At 36.9% G+C, this 24,588-nt stretch overlaps 1 protein-coding gene across 2 annotated transcripts in view; it reads right to left on the bottom strand.

The window, feature by feature from the left end:
• Positions 1-11,589: 11,589 nt before the first annotated feature.
• Positions 11,590-24,588, bottom strand: part of LOC100893974 — a 33,906-nt gene continuing 20,907 nt past the window's right edge. For both annotated transcript variants that reach the window (XM_011684914.2, XM_003727498.3), the window contains exon 2: positions 11,590-18,304. In XM_011684914.2, the coding sequence (XP_011683216.2) occupies positions 13,118-18,304 (5,187 nt within the window). In that variant the 3' untranslated portion in view covers positions 11,590-13,117. The remainder of the gene's footprint in view (positions 18,305-24,588) is intronic.

The raw sequence follows: 24,588 nt of genomic DNA, 5'->3' as shown, positions 1-24,588 counted from the left end.
ATTATGCAAGGAAACCCGTTTACTTGCTAGACTTCACTGTCAGACACTATTGAGTGACTGACCGACTTCTTTTTTTTCTTCGGTAATAACATACATAAGATGAGCTGTAAAGGTACTTAGCATTTGTCTACATCAATAACCCACTTCTTGTACACAAAATGTTCAACTATTTGGTCCAGGGGTCTGAAAATCGGACTATTACTAAAATGATTGCAATCACTAAAGTTGATTCGACAACTAATGCTTGTTATTTTCCCATTAAAAGACATTTTCAAGCACTTTCGTTTTGAAGGAAGTTCTAAATTAGTATTATCATTCAAATGCTGTTGGAATTGAACCTTTTCATTTTAGAGAGCTTTGTATAATTTACGTCTCGTGTGAATGCCCCCACTAGATTCTTGGAGAGTGAATCAGTATGGAATACTCTCGGTGATCCAAGCCAAGCCTACGGCATGTTTACTTAGAGATATATCCCCCCCTACTGTACAGATTTAGCCCACATCACTTGGCCTATTTGGTTTTCTTCTGTTCCTATCATCCACACAGCTATCCAACTTTCTTTCCAGATCAATGCAGATAACATTCCTGGATGGTATTGTTTTCTTGTTTGTTTTGATTTGTTTGGGGCTGTTTCTGTGATCTATTGCCCATCTTCAACTTACTATCATATTATATTTTGCTATAATATATAATATTTTGAATTTATTCATACTCTTCTTCATCTATTTTCTACTGTATCTATTTCAAATATCCTTATGAAGTTATAATCTAAATCTTTGTCACTCATTCTTGGGCTATTTCACCCATAACATGTTTTCATATTCCCATAATGTCCATCTCTTTATAGTTACAGATATGATAATATTGTTGAAATTATGAAACCATTCAAAAGAAATCTTCAGTAGGTCTACATCTACTGCTGATAAGACAATGACAACTATAAATCCTTACTTTTTTATTTTAACAAATTAGGTGACATAGGTGACACTATCCAGAAATACATTATCATTGGTAAATATGAACATTATTTCTTTGCTAGCAAGTACACATAATTACACACCAATTCACAGAGATCACTTTAACTACATATCTGTCAGTATTTCTTCTTTCCACTAAACATCCATGCACTTAAATGATAATGACGATTCTGAAACTGTTTTTAGAGGTAATAACACAGTTAAAACATATCCCTGTAAGTTTGCAATGAGTCATAGAGAGCAGTTCCACACAGAGTGCAGATAAAATTATCCAGTTCTGGCAGTAAGCTAATAGAAAATTAAAGCTCAGTTATTCAAAGGATCTATAAATACAAACAAAGAAAAAAGGTATCCCTTTTTTCTGGAACAAACTACTTCAGCATCTACTGCTGATTACAAAAGGAACTCTCCTACTTACACATCTGGATCCATAATGTCCACTTTCATTATTTTTGTTCATATGTAGCTGTTGGAAGTAATATCATGTTCATTCAAATATTAATTGCCAAACCATCTCGAGTTCCGAAAGATTGGTTATTCAAAAATTTGGTCTGTTTGAACAACCTTGACATATCATATCTCCCCCCCCCCCCCAAGTATACATTTACAAAGGGGTTATAGACTATCTATCTAGAGGGAAAAGGTTTTGTCTCATACATTAGAAGATGTAGGGTACACAACCGACCCTTGCTCCCTTAAAAAACCAATGTAGCATATCTGAAATACATGTACCAAAGAGAAAAATTATGCCCTCCCCCTTTCTTTCATCAGATATGTAAATTTTCACCTTAGAAACAAGTGATTTTGGTGCTGCAGTAAGTGATTGGCACTCCCCTTCCCCTCCGCCCCTTAATAAAACAGAAAAATGATTGATCTGCCTCGATCTGCTCTTACATGCATGTGACCAGTTTTTTGTAGGGTGTCGGTTTACTTTAATGCTTCATATGCTATGACTGACCTTTGAAGTGCTTTGTTGTCTTTCTCAGAATCTCCCATTATCTCCGTCAGCCTGACCTGATAAGATTGAAAATTGAACCTTGCCCTACCCTGCTCTGCCCTTGCATTTTCTTGAGGAGGATTTTGTTTCTGTTTTAAGTCACATGTACAGGCTCTAGTGACTACTCTTAACTGGTTTCACAAAGCCATGGATCTACTGTGCTTGAGATCATGCCTTTGTTTGCAACATTAAAACCAACCAGCAAGTTTAGCAATGAAGCGTGCATTGGTTAATTTCTTACATTCCCCCAATTTCTATCTTTAACCATAGGCCTAACACCATACCTAACCTTATCTAACACTCATCCTGAACCTAACATGAAACTCAATGGCAACCTAGTTTAACCCTCACTCTCTGACAGGATAAAGCCCGCAGTAAATGCTGCCAGTGTGTGATTCAGGTCTTTGATTACAATTAAGAACTGCCTTTATGTCCCTAACAGTAAAATCACATAAATTAAAAGTGATGTTCTGATAATTTTTAACAATCTTTATCATCTTCAAATCCTTGATTACATTACATTGCCTTGGACCCTCACAAAAAATGTTATGACTCAACACAAACATTTCTCAGAATTCTAAACATATTCTGTATTATTTTCAGATCATTGGTTATACTGAAAATTGCCTTGGATCCTTACAGGAACTGTGAAAACTGATAATTTTAATAATTTTAATCATCTTTTGATCACCCTGACCAGAAGAAGCCTTATTAAGAAATGATGCAGTTAAAGATAAAGACCAGTTATGGTCATGCGATTGCATTGTGAAAGAAATGTTGTGCAATCGATCAGAAAAGGTTGATCATCTAGCATATAAGTATTGGTGTGTACTGCAAGGTTCTGGAATCATCAAAATGATAAGAAGTTTGGCCCAGTCTTCATAAAGTTACAAGCACTGTACACAGAAAGATGTATATGGGACTATGCACACGTGCGCGACACATGCGTTTATCTCTCACACACCAATAGATAAACTAATTTACCAAATATATCAATTATTGTTTTTTTAAAAAAATTGTTATCATGATGTATTAGTCAAAACATACTCTTTCACATGATTGGTATAATAAGAGCTTCCATTTCATTTTTTAAAATTGGGGCGTTTCCAATACTGGTCTTTACCTTTAACTACCTCAAGAAGAATGCTGAATGGGGGTGAAAAAAGGGAGACGCACCCATCAAAGGACACTATATGCATACTCTCTTCTCTGTGTGTTACTAGATACAGAAATAAGAAGCGTACTTTGCTGAAGTCAATTGATTTTGCTGCTGGGAATTTTTCATGCAGTGTACTTTATCCAATGGGAATGGACCTATCAAAGAAAGAAAATGAATAGAACACACCCCTTTTTAAAGAACTTGAGAAGGAATAATTATGACATTAATCCATGTTGAAAGATTACCTTGAGTAGGAAACCCTAATTAATAAAGTTTTCCCCATGATCATTTATCAAACGCTAGACAGAAATTAATAAAGATGAAGTTAAAGTAATCATTATGAGAAAAAAGCAGAGAAACCATAAAACGGCATGTATGTGTCCTTCCTTAATGACTTCATTGAGGACACGACATGCTTTCCTTAGCCTTCTTCTTGAGAATACTTAAAGTTTAATGCCTGTCTAACTACATCTCCTGAAATACAAGTATTGTAATAGCATTCTGTCATTCATAGTATACTTTTTTCACACTGGCAATATTTTGCTTAACCCCGTACTATAGGTGGGGTTAAGGGGGGGTCTTAGCCCCACCTATAGTACGAGGTTAAGCCTATTCCACTTTCTGTTCAGACTGGTTTTTACCGAAGTGGGCTAAAGTTGGCTAACCCCACCTATAGTACGGGGTTAAGCAAAATATTGCCAGTGTGAAAACGAAAAATAGTCCGGTACTACGCAATGGAGCGTATCGCAGCTGGTCAGATGCGAAGTATGTCCAATGATAAAATTCACGATGTCCGGGGTTAACGAATTGCCTTGAGAACAGCGTGAATTTCTTATTCCAGAATAGCCGCTAGTACGGGACTAAAAAACAGCGTGTGTGAAAAGCCAAAAAAATATTCCGGGGTTAAGGATAGTACGGGGCTAAGCAAAGTACGGGGTTAAGCAAAACCAGTGTGAAAAGAGTACTAGTCAACATATCAGCATAATCATCATTATCATCATCATCACTACCACCATCATTAGCATCATCATCACCATTACTGTATGTTGACATTACCATTACCATTACCATCGCCATCATCTCCTTCACTTTTATCATCACCATTATTAACCTCAATGATGATGATCATCATCATCATCACAATTATCAGCAACATTACCGCCATCTTCATCTTTATCATCTTTATCATCATCACCATCATTATCATCATCTGAGATGCCACCATAAATCAACCATCTTATATATTATCCTTATAATGAAAAGCCACATGCATTCTAGAAGGCAAGTAAAACTAGTTAAAAAGTTCAAAATAGTGTACTATAGTCAAAGCCTGTGAATATTTGGGCTCACACTACCTGGAAATGCATGTACATGTTTGCTTTAAAAAGATAGAAGCCTCAGATCTTCAGATGTCTTCCTGATGGGTTCAAGTTATTTGGCTCTGTCCATTTTCTAAAAGTTTTAAAGGTGTTCATTCTTTAAAGTTTTGGCAATCACTAAATTCAATGGTAAATAAATTTACATCTTCTATTAGGCATTTTCAATGAGTTTAAACCTAAAATATTCACAGACTCTGTACTTGAGGAATTGAAACATGTTGCTACAACAGTAATTTCCTTGGAGTGGCGTAGGAGAAAGTGGTACCAAATTACATAAGATTTTGCAAAATCTGATTGTTGTAGCCTTTAATACATGACACATGTTAGTTATTCAATGATATGAGACCAGCGTCAAAGTGTTTTTAGACAAATTGTAGGACTGGAAATTTACAATGAGTTGAATAATAAGAGCCTGGATTTCACCATGGCTAGGTATCTATGATTTGTTTCGGTCCTTGTTCATGTGGGGCAAGTAGTACTGTAGCACCATGATTCAAATCCTCTAGCTATGTAAATACATTCATGCCAACTGAAAAGTCTGGGGTTACGAAAATCTCACAAAACCAATCAAAATCGAACTCTAACTTCAACGTTCAGGCAAATGAAAAATAATCTATGTGACATGCCACAAGTATAACAAAAACATATCAATGATTTGAAATCAGAAATTTATGTATTGAACTAGGTCTGTAACCAATAATTTCAAAAAAGGCATACTTCTATAATCAAAGTCCTAAATAATTGGTAATGAATTCTTCATGTGTCACTCAAAAATTATCCCTGTGCCACATTAAATTTCTAAAGGGATATTTTCATCAATGAATTCTAGTTCAATTATAACTTTCCAATGTAAACCGATAACTTTAAATTTGAATGATTTCATAAAGCATCGCCATGGAAACAAATAAGACCAGTAAGTAATTGATGCCTATTGTTTGTGCTAAATGGTACACATGGCAAACCTGCGATCATTTAGATCAGTACTCTGGTAAACTAAAGGTTAAGGAAACCTTTTAATGGTAGCATTCCCGGCCTACCTATTAATTTTTCAGATTCAAATATAAAATTACGATTTTTATTCAGATAAGTATTCTTGTAAATCAAAAGTTAAGAAATCATTACAAAAGTAGCATTCTTAGCTTTTTCATTAATTTTTCTGACTGAAATATGAAATGATATTTTATATGTTTCTGTTTTACTGTGGCATGTCATTTTAATAGGGATTAGTTATAACTCAACAGGCATGTCAAAAACTTAAACAAAATCAAGCAACACGTTTTCAATTGAAAACAAAACAAAATGAATCAGAATTCATGCGGTTTGTCATGATAAATGATAAATGATTTAATATGCAATAGCACTGTTGAATACATGGTAAGTGGCACAGTATACAATGCAAAACAAGTATGTAAGTAAACAAGGCATCATACAAAATTATGATTAGATAAAGATATGATGTGCATAATCATTTCTGGATTAACATACATTCAATTTCATTTCTATTCTGATTATTAAGCAGAGAAGCATACTAAAATTCTAAAAGGTACTAATTAAGCTCTTACATGTTTTCTCCTAAAGCTAAGTTTTGCGTAATTCTGATCTACAATATTGGGAGAAGACCAGGTATATAACAAATCAGTATGTTATTTATTAAACTACTTTCACAGAGAAACAATAACTGTAATATTGTGCTGCTCAATATATATTTGATTGAAATATCAATTGTTTGATTTAATGTTTAAAAGCACCCTCGAAACACTTTAGAAAGCCTCTGTTATGTTTCTAATAGGAACAAAAATGTTTTACTTTCCTTGAACAAAAAGATTATTTTAAAACTATCACATATCTTTCAGATTTCATGCCAATTTATCAGTGACACAAAGACTTGAAACCCCAAATTTGACTCTTGAAATTTCATTTATCTGTCATGATAAATGTTTGTAAGCTTTGAGCAGCACAGAACGGCTTAAGATAAAAACATGTTTGAAATAACATTGTACACCCTAAGTATTTAAATACATGTATACTTGTATCATCTTATCAATACAAAAGATGTTAAAAATAAGGAAGCCATTAATGTTTGCATATCATAATTCACAACATTTTACTGTATATTAATTCATAAATTTATATACAATGCTATAATTAATCAACAAGTTCTTAGTTACTAAAAAGCACCTATCAAAAAGTAAAATCCGGCTTCAACATGCTCTTAAGCACTTTTAAAACAATCCTCAAATTAACTGATTATTTCTCCTAAACATTTCTAATTAAATTTGAATTTTTTCATCAGTAAGATCCTTATTTTTCCCCCCATTTTTGATTTCTCTTTGTGTTTACAAATGCAGCATAGCTAAATATTGGAAGGCTAATGGAAGACATATTATTGAAAACATTATTGTTGATCAAATCAAAACCAAATTAAAACAAATATTTACAAAAAAAACACTATTACAAGAAAGTAGATACAGTACATACACGAAATTGAAGTTTCAGAACACCAAAATATTACAAATCAAACATACATTAATAAACATACACCTCAACAATTCATCCCTATTTTCACGGGGTGACGGTATTGAATGAAAATCGCATACAATTTGCATGCAGATTTTCCTCACTACCGTCACTTCGTGAAAATAGGAACAAATTATAACATTGGTTATTCGAATATTACATACCGCTGATTCCAAACACAAATTAAAAAGAAAACGATTGCAACTATCTTATTACTTATGTTGCATCATATAATTGTAAATTTGAAGTTGATGATGGAAGATCTTTTTCACATTTTCCATCCATTTGGTCCTACATAGAAAACTCTAATAATAACAAAAGTACCTTTATAATTAAAAAGCACAAAAACAATTGAAATATTGTTTTTAATTTTTTTTATGTTAGATTCCAAATTTTATGTCACATAATAGTGCCATGCATAAGAATCTAAGTATGCAAATTCATTTAAACAGGATTGAGGATTTCAAATGTTTTTCAAACAATTACCTTATGAATGATAACTTATAAAATCTACCATGTTCACATTAAAAATTCCATATAAAAAAAATATAGATATGTAAATAACATGCAAGAAATGTTTACAATGATTTAAAAATCAATCTCTTTTCAGATAAATAAGTATCTAGCATCAAAAATTAATAATGATATCTCATTCAAAATATACAACTATATACAAAATCATTGAAAAGAGAGTACTATTTCAACAAAAGTAAAAGTGATAAAAATCAAAAGAATACCAAGCACCCCATGTCCCCATTTTACATACTTTTGTATTCTGGATGGTTTGAAGTGAAAGTTTTTTTTTTTCCTTCTTTTTTAATCAACACCTTTTTCTCGTGATAGGATTTGTCCTTTCCAAATATTAAAAAGCAACACATATACATTCACATTGCAAAAGCAGATGAATATAAAAGCACCTTATGTTGAGTTGTTAAAATATGACGCTATTAGCTATACAAAGCAAAATCTGCATAATGATAAGATTATACAAACATGGATAGTTAGTAAAATATGCAAATATGTGCAAAATTAACCATAATGTAATGATATACATGTATAAGTATGGCGTTACAATGAATATAAGTATATGTAATGAGCAATATAGGATTATGGACATATAATGTATAAAATTAAATATGAAATAAACAATTCAAAGATTAATAATTTCATGCAAAGCAAAACAAAGTAAAACAAATAAGGCAAAAGGTAGGGTGATTAAATTGAATTATTAACACTATTCCAAACATCAAAATATCAATCTCACCATATTATCCTTCATTGCACTACCAATCACCACTTTATATGTATTACTGAAATACCACGCCCATCACAAAAAGTGTAACATAAAAAAAACTATGGAGGTGATAAGACACAAGCTCCTGTGAAAACTGCTCCACATCGATTTCCTACACTTACCAAATTCCTTACTTCAGCCCCATACCAAACCCTATATCTAACCAAAACTCTAACCCTAACCCTAACCCTAAGTCTGTAACCCTAAATCTAAATCTGAAGTAAAACCCAATTGCAACCCCAAGCCTAACTTTACATCTTTGATGAAGTAAAGCCTGGAGCAAATGTCCGACCATGTCCATTTACCTTCAGCAGTAATAAGATTTACTGGAAATAATATTGTATTTAATATCAGATATTAGATATATATACATGTCAAAGCATACAGCGGCTGTGCTGTGCATAACACCACCAAATTTACTGTCTGCTTTCAAATTATTATTCAATTATTTGTTAAGACTTCATACTGAAATAATAGAGAATCAATATTCACAATTGACAGACAAACATTGATAAAGTATGCATAAATTACAGGGAAGTTAAAATATAGTTTAAACAATATAGCTCATCACAAAATTACCAAGACAAACAAATCTCATTAAAGCAAATGACCATATTTCCTAAATTTACAAGTTGCGTAAAACATTGAATACAAAATGTTAAATTACAGTTTTTTAATTTCACTGACAAATTCAGGCCATATAATATCTAATTTTAACTTTCAAAGACCTTCTCAATAAATTCACGATAACTGGAAGTATTCAACAGGGAAAACTAGAAACTAATTGAATGCTAGTTACTTTAGATATTTACTGTCAAAATTCTTTTTAAATTTAAACACTTGCATATATATTTGAGCACCAAAGACTCGTCAGAGTCTAACCAATAAATAAGCTTAATAAAAACATTTTTTCTGAATCCTAAGAATTTTATTGAATCTAATATATATACATAGAAATAACCTAGTCTCCAGATTACATGAAGCATTCAAATGGCAAGATTGAGTATATAAAATGTATATATATTTGTTAAGTGTATCATCCTGTCATATAAAAATTAAGTATTTTTTCGACGAGGTTACCATCTGATGAAATCTTGGTGTAAACCTGGTGTAAACCAGACATTTAAGAATAGTAATTCAATACCTTATATCTAGGTCTGCATATATTCTATTAGTGTTTAGAGTTAGAATGTGACAGAAAGCTCGCCAAGTATAAAAGACAGAACCAATATCCCGAGACAGATAGAGAGGAAGGGTTGAAAGATCGCGTGAACATGTTAGCATCCTAAAATAGAGGTAAAGAGTATTTAAAAGACCAAGTAAGAAGTGAAAAACAGAGTCTTGTTTCAGCAAAAAGGAGTTCAGCATTTTGAAATTCACACAAATTTAAAATACACAGAAATGAATGAGTCAAAGATGAAAGTAGAAGTGTTGCTTCCCCAGTGGAAAGAGGTAACAATGAAGAAAGAGAATATTATGTTCAGGTATTCTTCCTGCATGTGTGTAGAATATAGACACCTTCATTGTTGCTATGTTAGATATAGTTCATGAAAGCCTCATAATCATCAAGACAAGTTTTTATAATGGAGGTACATGTATTTAGAAAATTAGAATACATCTGCTGAGGTCTGAATACGTAGTGTATAATGAACAGCCTGTCGAAAGCTCTGCCAATAGAGGGCGCTCTTGCCCTTTGCTCTACACACAGATTGGGTTTTCAAGAATTGAAAGCTGCGAGCAACTTAAAAAACATAACTAGATGGGATGAAAAGGCTGCTGCTTTTGGTCTCATTGCTTTGTCTGGCAAAAGATTTCAAGGACTACAGGAAAATCTACTATGATTTTTCAAATCAATCAGTTAAATCACTGCCTACTTAACCTTGGTAGTTGAGAAAAAATGTAATAATGGACTCTTGAAACGAAGAAAGAAACCTTAGTTTGTTATTCACTATTAATAAGTATGGCTGCAAGAAGGGTTAGTGTCCAAATGACTAGTCACTGCATTACGTACAACAAACACTACAGAGTGGACAAGATGAATAGCTGAACATTGTTAATGTATGTTCAGAGCTAGGAGGGCGTTTACTTTGTGTTAAAGTATACAAGTTAATGCCGTTCTGGCTCGAAACGGATGATGGAAGAGGTCCTACTATCTGGATCAATGACACAGAATTAAGATGTTTTTCTATGAAGATGAATTATATATATATATATGCATATGTGTAGCTAGGTCTAAGCCTACTTCAGTCAATTTTATCCCATTAATGTCCCCTCGATATGAGTGTCCATGGCATTTTAAAATGTTACAGAATGAACAACCTTAAATTTCAGTTCAATGCCTTTAATCCCTTTAATCAATATGACGTAATATATGATTAGCAAAAGCAGCACCATCACCATAAATATGCAGCAAACACAACCACTCATTGTTAACATTGAAAGGAATATTTACATAATTTACTTTATGTCATAAATAATTTGATATCAATGCTGTCCATTACTCCAGATATTGTCTAGTACTTTCCTGGACATAACTTACACAGTGGTAATTGGTCAAAGTTTTCTACTTGATCCAATATGCTTAATAGATCATTGATACTTATAAATGCTATGAGATAGGGATGGGTGACGAGGGGGGGGGGGGGGTACTGAATATACAAGCCAAAATAAAGAATGTCACAATTTTACAAATGAATAACATAGAAATGGGATATTTTTAACAAACACACAGATTCTCAGGGAAGCCCTTGGGATAAGCTTCCAGACTGATACAAGATCAATATTTAACCTCTCCTCTCAAATGGAAGCTCTTTGGGAGAATCATATTCCTCAAATGTAAACAAATGGAAAAGAAGTTAATATCTAACCTTACAACCTAATTCATATTGTTGTTTGTCCTTAGAGTATTCACACAGGGGGAATTGGAACAGGGGAACTCAAATGTGAAGCCAGGAGGGCAATAACTCTGTGTTAAATGATGTGGGCTAATGCCCTTCTAGCCCCAAACAGTTGATTTGCTCACGATAACAGACAGGTAGGTGGGCAAGACAGAAATTGAATTTTCCAATCTTGCTGCGAGAATCTTCACTGATACCTTTGTGACATCCAAATTTTAAGAACAAATGAAGGGCCGTGATAGAATAGTGAAGTCTCGCTTCAAACATCTTGTTCTTTTTTATTAAAGTTTGAAGAGTTTTGATGTTCGAAGAGTTTTAAGAGGAACTTCCCTATTCTGTCACGGCTATTAGTTTGTTCTTCAAACTTTGATGTCACCAACACATCAGTGAAGATTTGATTTGATTAGAACTTTAAAAAAAAACACTTCCTTGAGTATCCCTGTTCAATGGATAGAACATTTGTCATTGAGCTGTTTTTAAACGAATGTTTCTAAATAAATGAATGAATGAGCTGTTTTTAAGTAAACGCCAAGTTAACTTGTACAGTAGATGGATCAAAGGTTTTTTTTTAAATGTCATCTACCTTGCCAAAACTACTCATCTGATCAGACTATGAATACCACAAAATATGAGTACTTTTAAATAAAAAGTATATTATACTGAATAACATAGGATGATTTGCATGCACACACCTAGTATAAACTGAAATAAAAATTGCTTTGAGGGGGATGTAAACTGCATTGTTATAGTTGGCAAAGTAAAATCCTATTGCTCAAAAATTGCATTACGAACCTTGCATTATCCTTTTGCCCTCCAACCCCTTTAGGCATGTTGAGTAAACTTTTCAATATCGGTAATAGCAACTAAAAAAAATTGAATTTCTTGCGAATTAGATAGTCCTGTAACTACAGATAAACAATGCTTGGGATAAGTTCCATACAGAAATCTTTATCAATTCTGAAGAAGAAACGAAACTTTATTTTCCGATATTTGCCTTCATTTTTCAATTATTCATCCAAATACTTGAGTAGCCTGGTCCAGATGGCTACTTATCTGTTAAGAGCCAGAAGGGCGTTAACAATATACCTTCACACAGGGTTAATGCCCGTCCTGCTCTCAACAGACGCACTACAATATTTCTTCTTTTCGACCCACATCACTTCAAACCATGCAGAGAATTTTTAATTCCAAAACATAAAAAAGCCCATCTTAAAATGATCTATTTCACTTCAAATATTGTACAAATTGTTTTCATACATCTGTACTTGGTTGAATCTCATTGTGGCTAAGATCAATACAAATATATTTCAGAGAAGATTTCAGCATGTGTGAGTAGTAAATAGACATTGATGTTGATGAGATATTTACTGTGAGTAACTGTTGCAAAATCTTAAATATTATTCAATTCTAATCGGCAAATATTTGGTATAATGTGATATAAAAGATAGACAATTTCAGAAAAGGACAATATATGCCTTTTAAACATGAAAATTTCAGAGAACATAAAAAGATGAGGCAGAATTGATGAGAAAGAATGTGAATTTTGTGAAAAGATATAATCTTTCCTGAAAACTCAAATAAGTAACATTTTTCTCAGATTTTTAAAATAACAATATTTTCCCTTAGGAGAATAGCCTTGGTTTTATACCATTAAATTGCAAGGTTTCAAAACCTTATTCTTGTTTAATAACAATTGCATTAAAAAGGTTTCCCACTTCTGCTGTGGCAAATATAGCTAAGTATAAAGAATAACTTGTCTAATTCAGTGTTGATTTCAAAATATTTTTGTCTAGATATTAAGATGATTTTGTTCATACTATTCTGAAGTTTGGTGTTGTTATAGTAGGAGAGTTGAATGGGCTCTGATCACGAGATTATGATGTGGCTTGGCTGAGCATCATACATCGTCAATCCCTACTAGTGGGCAGTTCTTACCTTCCAAGTCTGCTTCATAGTCACCACCCGAAGACTCGTAGTCCTCCTCATCAGCTAGGGGGATGTATCCTCTAGGAGAAAAGGATGCATAGGGTTTGGTCTCTGGAGTGGCGTTGTTCTGCTGCCTGTCGGACCCGGACACCAGATGCATCAGGGACTCGACAGAGGAGGACCGTTCTGGATCATCAGGAATGGCAATCTCTACAGCCTGGTGGTCCATCAACATGTTCATGTACTCTTCAGTCATGTCGTCAAACGGTTGAGCAAGAGCAGCACTGTCCACTGTGGAGACGGAGTCCCGGCAACCAGGCGGCTGGAGGTGCACCTGGCTTTCCTTGTACTTTGTCAGGGCTGGAGCAGGGGGTGGCTTTGTAAGGACAGCCCTCTTTAACTTAGGACTCTCCCCAAACTTGACACTCTGCAAGATTGGTGGAGGCAGGTTGGCAAACTGATGACTGTTTGTCTTCTTGTTGATATTGGCTCTGGTTGGAGGTTGACTCGGCCCCCTGCTGTTATCTTCTCCAGGGAACAAGGTTTCCCTTGTTGCTTTACGCTGCTCACGGCTGGCACTCACATCAGGACTGGGCACCCGGACGTATTCAGGAGCAACAAGTTTAGCTTTCACTCTCACGGGTCTCTCTGGACTACTGTCTGAGCTGAAACCAAGGTTCTCTGATGATTTAGGGTGCCTGTAGAGTTTGGTATTAGTACCAGACGGGACAGGTCGGGGTGTTTTGTCTTCATCTGATGTTGACTCATGATCACACCCAGGACTAAACTCTTCCTTCTTGACCATCTTTTTTGGATGTGTAGCCTGCCTATAAGGGAAAAAGTCCTGACCCTTCTTGGCTTTACCAGGCATCTCTTGCAGTTCTCCATCATCAGGCCCATACGGATTAGGTATCATTTCAGAAACATCTGATGTTGCTCTCTTCCCCTTCTTACGCTGTTTGCCGGACCCTGGACTGGCATGGACACCAAGTAGCTCCTGGAGTTCTGCTACCTTCTGAGCGAGCAATGGAATCTCTGCAGCCCGATGATCAAATGGTCTGTAGTATTGGGGATAGAGGATATCATCTGCATCTTGATCAGCCTCAGTGTGAATGGTTTGTAGCTGATTCAAGGCAAACTCAAAGTCAGCACTGTCCCTTCCTCGAATCCTTTTTCCTGCAACATGGGTCGCCAACAGATGCCTATTCTGTTCAAGCGAATAAATAGCATCATTCTCCTCATCTTTTCGAGCCAGATTTGGATCACTACCTGCCCGCTGCATTTTCAGCTGGCTCTTGACCTTCTCCAGAATTTCTTGCTTTTTGTTATGACGTTCCATCTCAATTTTCTTCTGCTGGAACAGTTGTGCACCCATGGACAAACGCTTGGCACCAGAATCCCCATTGGTTAACTCAACAGGCATACCCGACATCTTAGAACTCTCCAGTTTTTCATCTCTAGCACTAGAATTGAGCCTAGGAAGACTTTGGCTCCTTCTTCCCATTAATCCTGGGCCTGCACCTTGCCCACGCTGTCTCAGTCGGTCATAGTAAGCGTGCCTCTCATCAGGTTTGGATTGATCGTCATCAGAGTAGACTTCAGTTTGGCGAACAGGACATGGGCTTTTCTGGGCTTTAAAAGCCTTGAGCGGTTCATTGAAGTTTTGTTTAACAGTGTGCTTTTTGATTTCTGGTTCCCTAGGAGTGTGGTCTTTGGGCCACTTAATGCTGCCATACATTGCTTTGGGCAGGGAAGCTCCTCTCTGCTGGTTATTGCTTGCTGGTATTTCAGTCTGGTTATTGTTCATATTGCCAGCTACGCTCAAAATCTCCTCTTCTTTTGAGAGAGGCTTCAAACTCTCAAAGTATGCCCTTCTTTCTTTAGCATTGATAGGCTTATCATCCTCTTCACTTTCTTCTGGACTTTCTTGCTTGATGTCTGGTCTGCTTTCAACCTCTCGATAGATACTACGGGTGACTGGAAGCTCAGCGGATAATGGACGAGCAGTTGCTTTAGTTTTCCTTTCTGTTGTTTCAATAACTTCACAAGGTACGGCAGTTGCTGTAATATACTGCTCATTGTAATATGCAGATGGGAGACTATGCACTTTTCCTGAAACTGTCTGAGTCTGAGTCTCTTTGAAATCCCTTTGGGCAGCTCGTTTGCCATAACATGTGTCATCTTTGATAAGTTGGTTGGATTCCTGGGCATCTTTCACCAATATACTCTTCAGGTCAGCTGAGGGTCGCCTTTTAGGTACGACCAGGTCGAGGCCACCATTCGTTTCAACATCCCTGTTGATTTTCTTTATAAGATCTTTGATAGGTACAATGGGTATATCTTCTAATTCGCTTTCTTTCCCTGTACCTCCAATACGATACTCAGTGTCAGAAAATCTCTCTCTGTCGTAAAACAATTTCTCGGGTTGATGTGCTTGTTGGTTTTGTTCTCTTTCAAACTCTGGGCTAGAATGATACCCTGAAGACAGGCTAGCTCCTCTGAAACTATCCCTAGGATTTGCGTAGTTTATTGGCTCTTTTTTCTGTGCTATCTGTGAGGGTATCATCTTCTGAGCTTGATAGGAAGCTTGTTGGGTGTAGCCAGCTGATCGTCTTTGCCTGGAGTAGATATCAGACTCATTGCCCATTGAGCTATCTTGAGATAATAAGCTCTGGGCACTTTGTCTCCGATCATGCTTCTCTGGCTGTGGTTTCCAGGATGAATCTCCCTGGTTTGCTCGATATTCCATCTGAGACCTGACTGGGGAGTAACTTCCGTGCTGGGAGTAGCCATTTCGCACAGGGCTCTGACTGTATTGGTGGTGTGGTGGTTTGGACAAGTTTATAGGTGGTTTCATAACTGGCGATACTTTTCCATTTTCTATCTCTACAAACTCTCTTTGCATTGGTCCTGGACTTATCTCTGGACTAGGTGAAGTAGGTACCACTTGAGAAACCAGGCAGAAGATAGTCTGCTTCCCAGAATCCACTTGCTTTATGGAACTGACTGAATTCTCGGGTTCCGTAGAGGCTGGTGACCTTACTGTCATACGTGCCGGATAGTCGGTGGGCCAGTCCTTTGGAAGGGAAGGTGCCGTCTTTGTGTCATATGTGTTATTGTAGGTCTCTGGCTGGTTGTTCTGGTAGCTATTTATGCCATATCCTCCATTGGTATGACTTGTTTGTTTCATAGGTTCAGAATATTGGTGATTGTTGTTGTTGGTGGTGCTAACCCCGTACTGATTATTGTAGAAGGAATCCCCATTAGGATGCTTTGGGGATCCTGCAGCTACTCCAAATGCTGAATTTCTAGACCGTTCTAAACTTGGATAAAGTCCATCATCTGAAGCAGGGTGGTCTATGGCACTCCTTGGTCTTTCTTGACTGAATGTGTTCTGCAGCTCTCTTGGAACACCACCAAGGCTCGTTGGTCGTTTGAATTTCTTCATGTGCTGGTCATAGGCTTTTACTTCCCGTACTGTTCGCAGTGAGTTTGATTGCTTTGGCTGCATCTGACTAACTTGCTGATTTGGTTCCTCCCTCTGCGTTACTCTGGGTTTGGACTCTGTATAAAGTTCTGGATAGTAGTTGAAATTTGTTGTGTTTGTTTTACTGGCTGGGGATGAGGGGTAGCTGTGTGAAGGGGGAGCTTGGTGGATCGCAAACATGTCAGGTTCACTGGACTTCTTGTACGTGGGCTCTCTGAGGTCAATCTCTCCATCACTTCGATACACTGGTCTTGGAGCCTCTGGAACTTTGTCACTTTGAGGCAATACGAGGGGTCTTGCATTACTGGTGGGTCTAGACTGGACTGTGGCTGTGGCTGTTTCTTTGATCCAAGAGTTTCCATATGGATCAGAATTCACCTTTTGCTTCTGCTGTTGATTGTAAGGTCTCTGTTGATAATCTTCTCCATAGGCAGTTGAAGTGGGTTCAAAAGAATATTGGTCATGAGGGCTTGAAGAGTGGCCATACTGGTTAGGACTAGGACTATATGGGTCACTCGATGACTGTTTGATTTTGCTATCCACTTGATATCCATTTGATGACGACTGAGGGCTCCTGGAATACTCCACACCTTGTCTTTCCACAGACATGTCTCGCTTACCATAGTGATCACTGCGTTCATTTTGTCGATTGCTATAGTGATTTTGCCGCCTGTCCGGAGACATGTCTCGCTGACCATAATTATCACCATTACGTTCATGGTTTTGATTGTCATAGTGCTTCTGCTTTCTGTCCAGAGACCGGTCACGCTTGCCATAGTGACCACTTTGACCACTTTGGTCATACTGTCGGTTGTCATATCTTTGTTTTCTCTCTGGAGACCTATCACGCTTTCCATAGTGATCAGTGTGGTCATATTGTTGGATGTCATGTTTCTGCTTTCTATCCGGAGGTCTCTGTCTCCTTGGAGGCGAACTTGAGTACTCTTTAGTTGGAGACCATGACCTTTCTCTCGCGTGTTTAGAACCGGAAGAGCTTTGACCAACTAGAGGACTCACATTCCAGTTCTTAATTGGACTGCTTGATCCAGAAGAAGGACTGCAGATCTCGTAATCACTGGCTGAAGTAGTGAAGTCAGTGTCTGGTCCATCGGGAATATGAACTCTGTTGAGGGACTCCTGTCGACGTGGTGGTTTGGGTGGTCCACGAAGAGCTGTAGGAGACCCTTGGCCATAATGTCCTGGAAGTGATCCACCTCTGCTATTGCTTCTGCTGTCCTGAGAATAGTGGCTGGGCAGAGATCCAGATCTTCTCTCCCCTCTGTCCTCGTACCTCTGCCGCTGACCGTTGATCCGCATGAGCTCTTCATCATCTTCCCGGCTGTACCTCCGTTCATTGCCTTGTCGAGTGTGATGATGATGCATAGTGGAGGAACCATTCCTGTAGTCTCCTACAGAGTGACGATATCTTCTGTCGTCTCTGGGTGGACGGTCTTGTCTACTGCGAGAGTGGCCCTGGCCCTGTGATTGGTGTTGTTTGGGGGCTCGATGGCGCTCCGGGCTACTTCGACCGTTGCTGCTACTTCGACCGTTGCTGCTACCTGGTTTGGTGATGTAGTCAAAGTGGGTTGCTTTTACAGGATGTGTCTTCCCATTAGTCTCATTTTCTTTGCCCTTCTTCTCCTTCCCTGGTGACAGGAGGCCAGAAAGGCCCTGAAATAAAAGAAAAAAAGTTAAAAAATCATAAGATAACTGTCACAGAATTCGTTAAACTTACTTAATGTCATTTATTCATTTTCATAGGAGACAAATGAGCATAATATGATATTTACATTAAAAGTAATATAAACTCAAAATAAACTCAAAAACAATATAATTTGGCACCTTAAAGTGCCTGGAAAGAATTTGAAATTAATAGGGAAAATGAAACTGAAACTCAACGAACATAATTGTGATTTTCAAATTCATAAGCTCACAACATTATGTGGGATATCTGATATCGAAAATTATTAACCCTGGGCTTCATGGAATAGATCACACAATTAGGATGAAAGGATAGAGAAGAAAGGTTGGGGTATAATCGGTTTATGAAAATCATTTGATAAAAATTTGAAGTAGATCATGTATAAATCCATGCCAGTTTCATACACATACTTCATGTAAAAAACTTTGATATATAATGGTACTTCAAAGGAGCCCTGATATTGTATTTCAGGGTTCTAAAACAGATGAAAGATGATGATATGACCATATCAAGCACTTCCTTCATTTATTTGTATCTATTTTCAAAAGTATCTATAAAGACCTCCCTGCAAAAGGAAAATTAAAACATTTAAATAAAACATATGAGGTGATTCAAAATCATACTCCGAAGGCATTGAACAAAATTAGGACTTCATAATTTGTAAGAAAATGGAAATGGATGAAATAGTAAAACTCTCCAGTCACAGACTTAAATAACAAAATTGAATATGTCGTTAAAGTGGTCCCCTACATGGACTGCTGCGGGCAAATAATCCATCATAATAGCTTGCCTTTTGACAATTTCTAAATCTCTCCAGAGATTGCGTTTTGGTCTAATTTTGCAGACTGTCTGATGTAGGAGAGTTAACCTTCAAACTTTCACTTATTTCTGGCACATTTAGAGTGCATTCAAGCGACACTTTTTCACCTTAGAAACACGGTTTTCAAAGACATTTAGTTTAAAACACGGTTGCGTTCAAGCGATTTCATGCAATTTCAAGCGATTTCATGCAATTTTTTTCGGTCGTAAAATAAACATGTTAAAAAAACGCAAACATGAAACGCTGAAAAATATGCGTTTTGTATCGTGATTTGCTAAAAATCGCTTGAACCAACGGCCGACAGTCGACCGTAAACAACTTCAGAAAGCTCGCGGCGAGTTGACCTATACTTTCTGGATCAAACTGCACAGTGTGATGAGCAGTGGCTGGGCTTAAAATGAGCGAGAATCAGCGTTGATGAAAAATCGCTTCAACGCTCTCCCGCAGTAACCGTTTTCTACACAGCGTTTTGATTTGTGATTCATGTTTGTGATTCTAGCTTCAAAAAATCGCTTGAACGCACCCTTGGATGAATTGGTAGCTGGCGATGACCTGTGAATGACCTCATATTTTCAAGGCTGATGTGTTATCATCAAACTGTTAGCAGTGCCCAAAATCTGGTACCACTTTGACTTTCGCCTTCAGAGATGATCTCCATCATAAACAGAAAATAAATCTCTGCTACCTTCTTTTTTCTTCTAAATCTACAAGGGTAGATCATTATGATCCATAGGTTAGTTAGCCAATCCAAAAGTTTTATGCCATAGAACTTCAGAAGTTCTTTGGTCACAGACATTTTGCCCAACAATAACTAATGCATGCCATCATCACCATGAGCAGACATTTTCTTCTCTTCTGGTGAGTAGCCTCAGTCTCAAACTCTCAGGGAAAAAATACCCACAATGCACCTGTGAACTTGACCTTGATTTTGCTCCATTCGTTCCTTTGCAAACAATGGAGCTGTCATTCAAGTTTTCTAAGGAATGGTAGAAACTAGAAAGCACCTGGCAAGACCAAGGAGCGCATCAAGGTTTACAAGATGAAAGGTTTAGTGTTACTTGAAAAGCTGCAAAACAACAAATGTAATCTTTCGTAACCTTGAGTCTTGACTGAGAAGTGAGAAGAAAGCAATTTTTGGACAGTTACTTTCAAAACTTCTCTGACAATCTAGCAGTGAAAGTAGTTGAAGGGTAGTGCCATCAATAGGCCCAAACTTCATCAGCCTGCAGTTGCAATTAGCGGGCTATTTGGTCGAGAAAATATCCTGAGAAATCTTGGTCTTGTTTCCAAAATAGCCCGCTAATTTGCGCTAGTTTGTGATGAGCGTATCGGTCTGGTGAAGATGCAATTCCGAGCTACAGGAAAATATTACTGGAAATAGCGGGTTATTTTGCAACTTTGGTCTGATGAGGAGAGGCCTAAATTTTCAGGTCACCTTGATATCCATAAAAATGTTGTTCTATTATTACTCCAATAGCTGTCGAAGTTGTTAATTTAAACCAGACTCTGAGATAATGCAGGGCTTGACACTATCAGACACCCAGGGACACAAAATCTAAGTCTCGACCCCCCCCCCCCCCCCCCCCAAATTTTGAAGTTTTGACACATGGTTCATACATACAAACATATTTTGAACTTAAATGTGGACCCCTTTCAAGAAAGTTAGTGTGGTTACCTGGATAATGTGATAACAACATCAATGTATGTACCAAGATATTTCCTACTGGATATGTAGAGATACCTATCCAATTTAGAAATTAAAGTTTCACAATAAATACTTAATATATTTCCAAAAATTACTCTAAACGGACAATGCATTACTGAAATTTACTTGGATGATAATGATAAAAATACATGTAACCCCTATATTCACAGCTGATTTTACAGCCTCTATAGATCTTCAGACGCCAGCTCCCCCCTCCCCTCCCCCTCTCACTTCACTCCATGACTCCACTCCCCAATAATCATTCTACATGTACATGGTACCTCGATTCCTTCTTTAACTGCCCCTCCCCAACCCTTCTTCTTCTGTTTATACCTTAGAAACAGAATCACAACACAACAGAGCTGCTTGAATTGGCCTGGCTGACATTAAATCACTTTCACATTCTGGGCATAGCTTTAGGATTACACAGCACTGGTAATGATACAAATGATGGTTGGACGTCACACTTCATCCTCCGTTATCATACACCAGCTATCATGAGCAGTATGTTTTACCTCACATATATTATAGAGGGCTAAAAGAAACCGCTGTCTGTTGAAATCATAAATGTCCAACTCATTTGTGTTCTCAATAAATATATAAAAAACAGAAGCTGTATGAGGAACAAAGGCTTGTAAGCTGGTTTTCTCTCCTGCTTCACACTTCATTGTTGTTTTGATAAACCTGCTCATATGTTGACTGAAGCCAATTAAACCAAACAAAAGGAAATGCACAAAATATTTGAGGAATTCCAATTACTCCATGATTGTCAATATGACACTTTAAAGATAAAGACCAGTTATGGTCATGCGATTGCATTGTGAAAGAAACGTTGTGCAATCGATCAGAGAAGGTTGATCATCTAGCATATAAGTATTGGTGTGTACTGCAAGGTTCTGGAATTATTCAAAATGATAAGAAATTTGGCCCAGTCTTGGTAAAGTTACAAGCACTGTACACAGAAGGATGTAGATGGGACTACGTGACACGTGCACGACACGTCCACGATATCTATCAGGTCCAAATAGATGTAATGATTTACCAAATATATCAATAAGTAGGGGGTTTTTCAGGAAAATTTGTATCATCACGTATTAGTCAAAACATATTCTTTCACATGATTGGTAATAAGAGCTTCAATTTCATTTTTTGAGAGGAGGGCGTTTCCAAAACGGGGCTTTACCTTTAAAATCAGAGAGACAACAAAAGATTTGTCATTAGTAATCTTTGCGATGGAATGCCAGTTCTGCTATTTCACAAATCACACTATTGCATACAGTGTATGCTGACCAGTTCCTTCTTTCTTTCTTTTTTCCTTTCATTTCTTTGTCACTGCAACATTCTTGTGCATTCTTGTTATTCCTGGCTCATTTTTCCTGATTGAGGTGTCATTTGAAAGGGCAGAAGTGAGCTTTCTAGAAATGTGATTTTCTCTTTGAAATTCAGATACCGTTCGCCAAATGACATTTTGGTACTCTTTCTTCAAAATGTTTTTAATCACTCATGCGTGAAATATGCATCACATGAGTTTCATCAAATGAAAGAGGAGGATCTAAGCTTTACAAATATGTGTCATTTATTAATTATAACTGTGATTAAGTCATGATAAAACAACAATAATTCTTGGTTTCTTTTTTTCTGGGACGCACTATATATGTATAATAACGTTACATAAATGACTATTTTTAAGATTTTTTTTTCCATCCTAATTTTTTTTCGCTACCAGGAACTGAAAGAGTTAGGCTAAGCTCAAGGCTTTCTTAAATCGTGTTTCAGGGTCAAATGACAGTCTGTACCTACAGACTAACTACTACATGAACAGAAAACAGAATTATTTCTCCATCCCACCAAATTGAAAATGCTAATTGACAGCCTGCAGCCATGTCATATTCAGATCCAACTCTAATCATAACTACATCATACAGCGGCCCTGCTGCTTCCCGGCACCCTGCCAGATTACTAGAGGTCAATCCCCACATCTCAGAGGTCATTGCTGACCCTTCAGGCAAGGTCGGAGGTCACATGACTTCCATGGAAATTTTCAATTGCGATTAAAAAACAGTAGGCCGAACTACATGGATGTGAATGGATTTGAGCTGGCCAATCAACCAGCAGTCAAGAATATAGGCCTGTGTACAAGAAGATTAGGGTTTCGTAAATGAAAAGGGAAAGGCAGTGCTAACATAAATAGCTGGAAGACATATATGACCAAGGAGTTATTAATTTCTTGATAAGACCAGAGAGAAATGAAACTTTAGAAAATCTTTTTTTTTTAAGGGTGGTTGTAAGAACTCTGAAAGAGAAAAATTTTCTGTGGTGCATGGGCCTGTATAAACATAACTCCCTCAAATAATTTTGGATGAAAATCTCCTATAGAGCTCCTGTGAACAACAACATAATCTCTATATTGAATGAACTGCACATACCAAAAACAAAAATCAAATCGGATACTACTTCAGACAACAAAGCAAGAAAAGGTAAAACGGTATGAACAATTTAATTGTTAAACTGTAACTTGTGAAATATTATTCCACAATTATCATTACATATATGCCCACTTGAACTTTAATAACCTGGATGCTTGTAGGCTATGACCGGCAGAATCAAGGATATAGCAAAATAAAGATTCACCTCAGAAATCAACTGCCATGACAATCAACTAGATTGTGAGCGTCAAGGGAAAGAGAAGATATTGTTCTCTTTATCAAAATTACTTGGAAAGGAAACCATTTTTCTATTATTCACTATGAATACGATCAGCATTCCATTCAAACCATTGCATTGTCAAGAGTAGAAAGAAGGAGTGGTTTAAGTTTGATTTGTTCAGGTGTTTGACTTCCTTGACATTTCACACACACCTAAAAGATTATTTGAAACTATAGATTTTGAATACCTGATATCATTTCAAAATTTAAAGTTTTTAAAATCCTAACATATTTGAATGAATTAGAATGACTTTCCACAAAGTTAAAATTTGTACTGACGAAATAGATCAAAGATCACCAATTACCTATCCCCTCCCTCCCCCCCCCCCCCTCTCTCTCTCTCTCTCTTTCTCTTCTCTTCCCTTCTCTTCTATCTCCCTCTCTCTCTCTCTCTCTCTCTCTCTCTTCTCTTCTCTTCTCTTCTCTTCTCTTCTCTTCTCTTCTCTCTCTCTCTCTCTTCTCTTCTCTTCTCTCTCCCTCTCTCTTCTCTCTCTTCTCTCTCTCTCTCTCTCTCTCTCTGCCTCCCCCATCTCTGCCTCTCACATCTATCCCTCCCGCTCATCCCTCCCATATTTTCATAATATCAATATATCTAATCTCCTTGTACCTCCACATCTCTCCACAATAACCAAACTCATATTTTGTAAATACCTTTGTAACAATGGATAAGCTAGTGCAATGACCGATTTGAAATGTGAAGCCATATGAATGCTAATTCCGAAGCCAAAATAACATTATTTATACAATGATGTTATTTAGGGATTAACTGAAGGACACCTAACTAATTTGAATATGAATAAACAAAATGTGAAATTAATGACACAGTTCCCTTGAAATATACCCTCATGCCAGAACTATGCAATAGGCTTACAAATTGATTGTCTATGCAATGCAAAAATAATTAGGGTTCAAACGATGTCAAGGTAAAGTAATCTACAAACGCTACTTCAGATCTGCTTGTACTGTTGCTCTCAATATCCACAATGCATCACTAAATGCATGACGGATGCATGATGAAGCGTG

The sequence above is a fragment of the Strongylocentrotus purpuratus genome, unplaced genomic scaffold, assembly GCF_000002235.5.
Source record: "Strongylocentrotus purpuratus isolate Spur 01 unplaced genomic scaffold, Spur_5.0 spur5_scaffold_7, whole genome shotgun sequence".
Taxonomy (NCBI): domain Eukaryota; kingdom Metazoa; phylum Echinodermata; class Echinoidea; order Camarodonta; family Strongylocentrotidae; genus Strongylocentrotus; species Strongylocentrotus purpuratus.
This window is presented reverse-complemented; position numbering and strand designations above follow the sequence as displayed.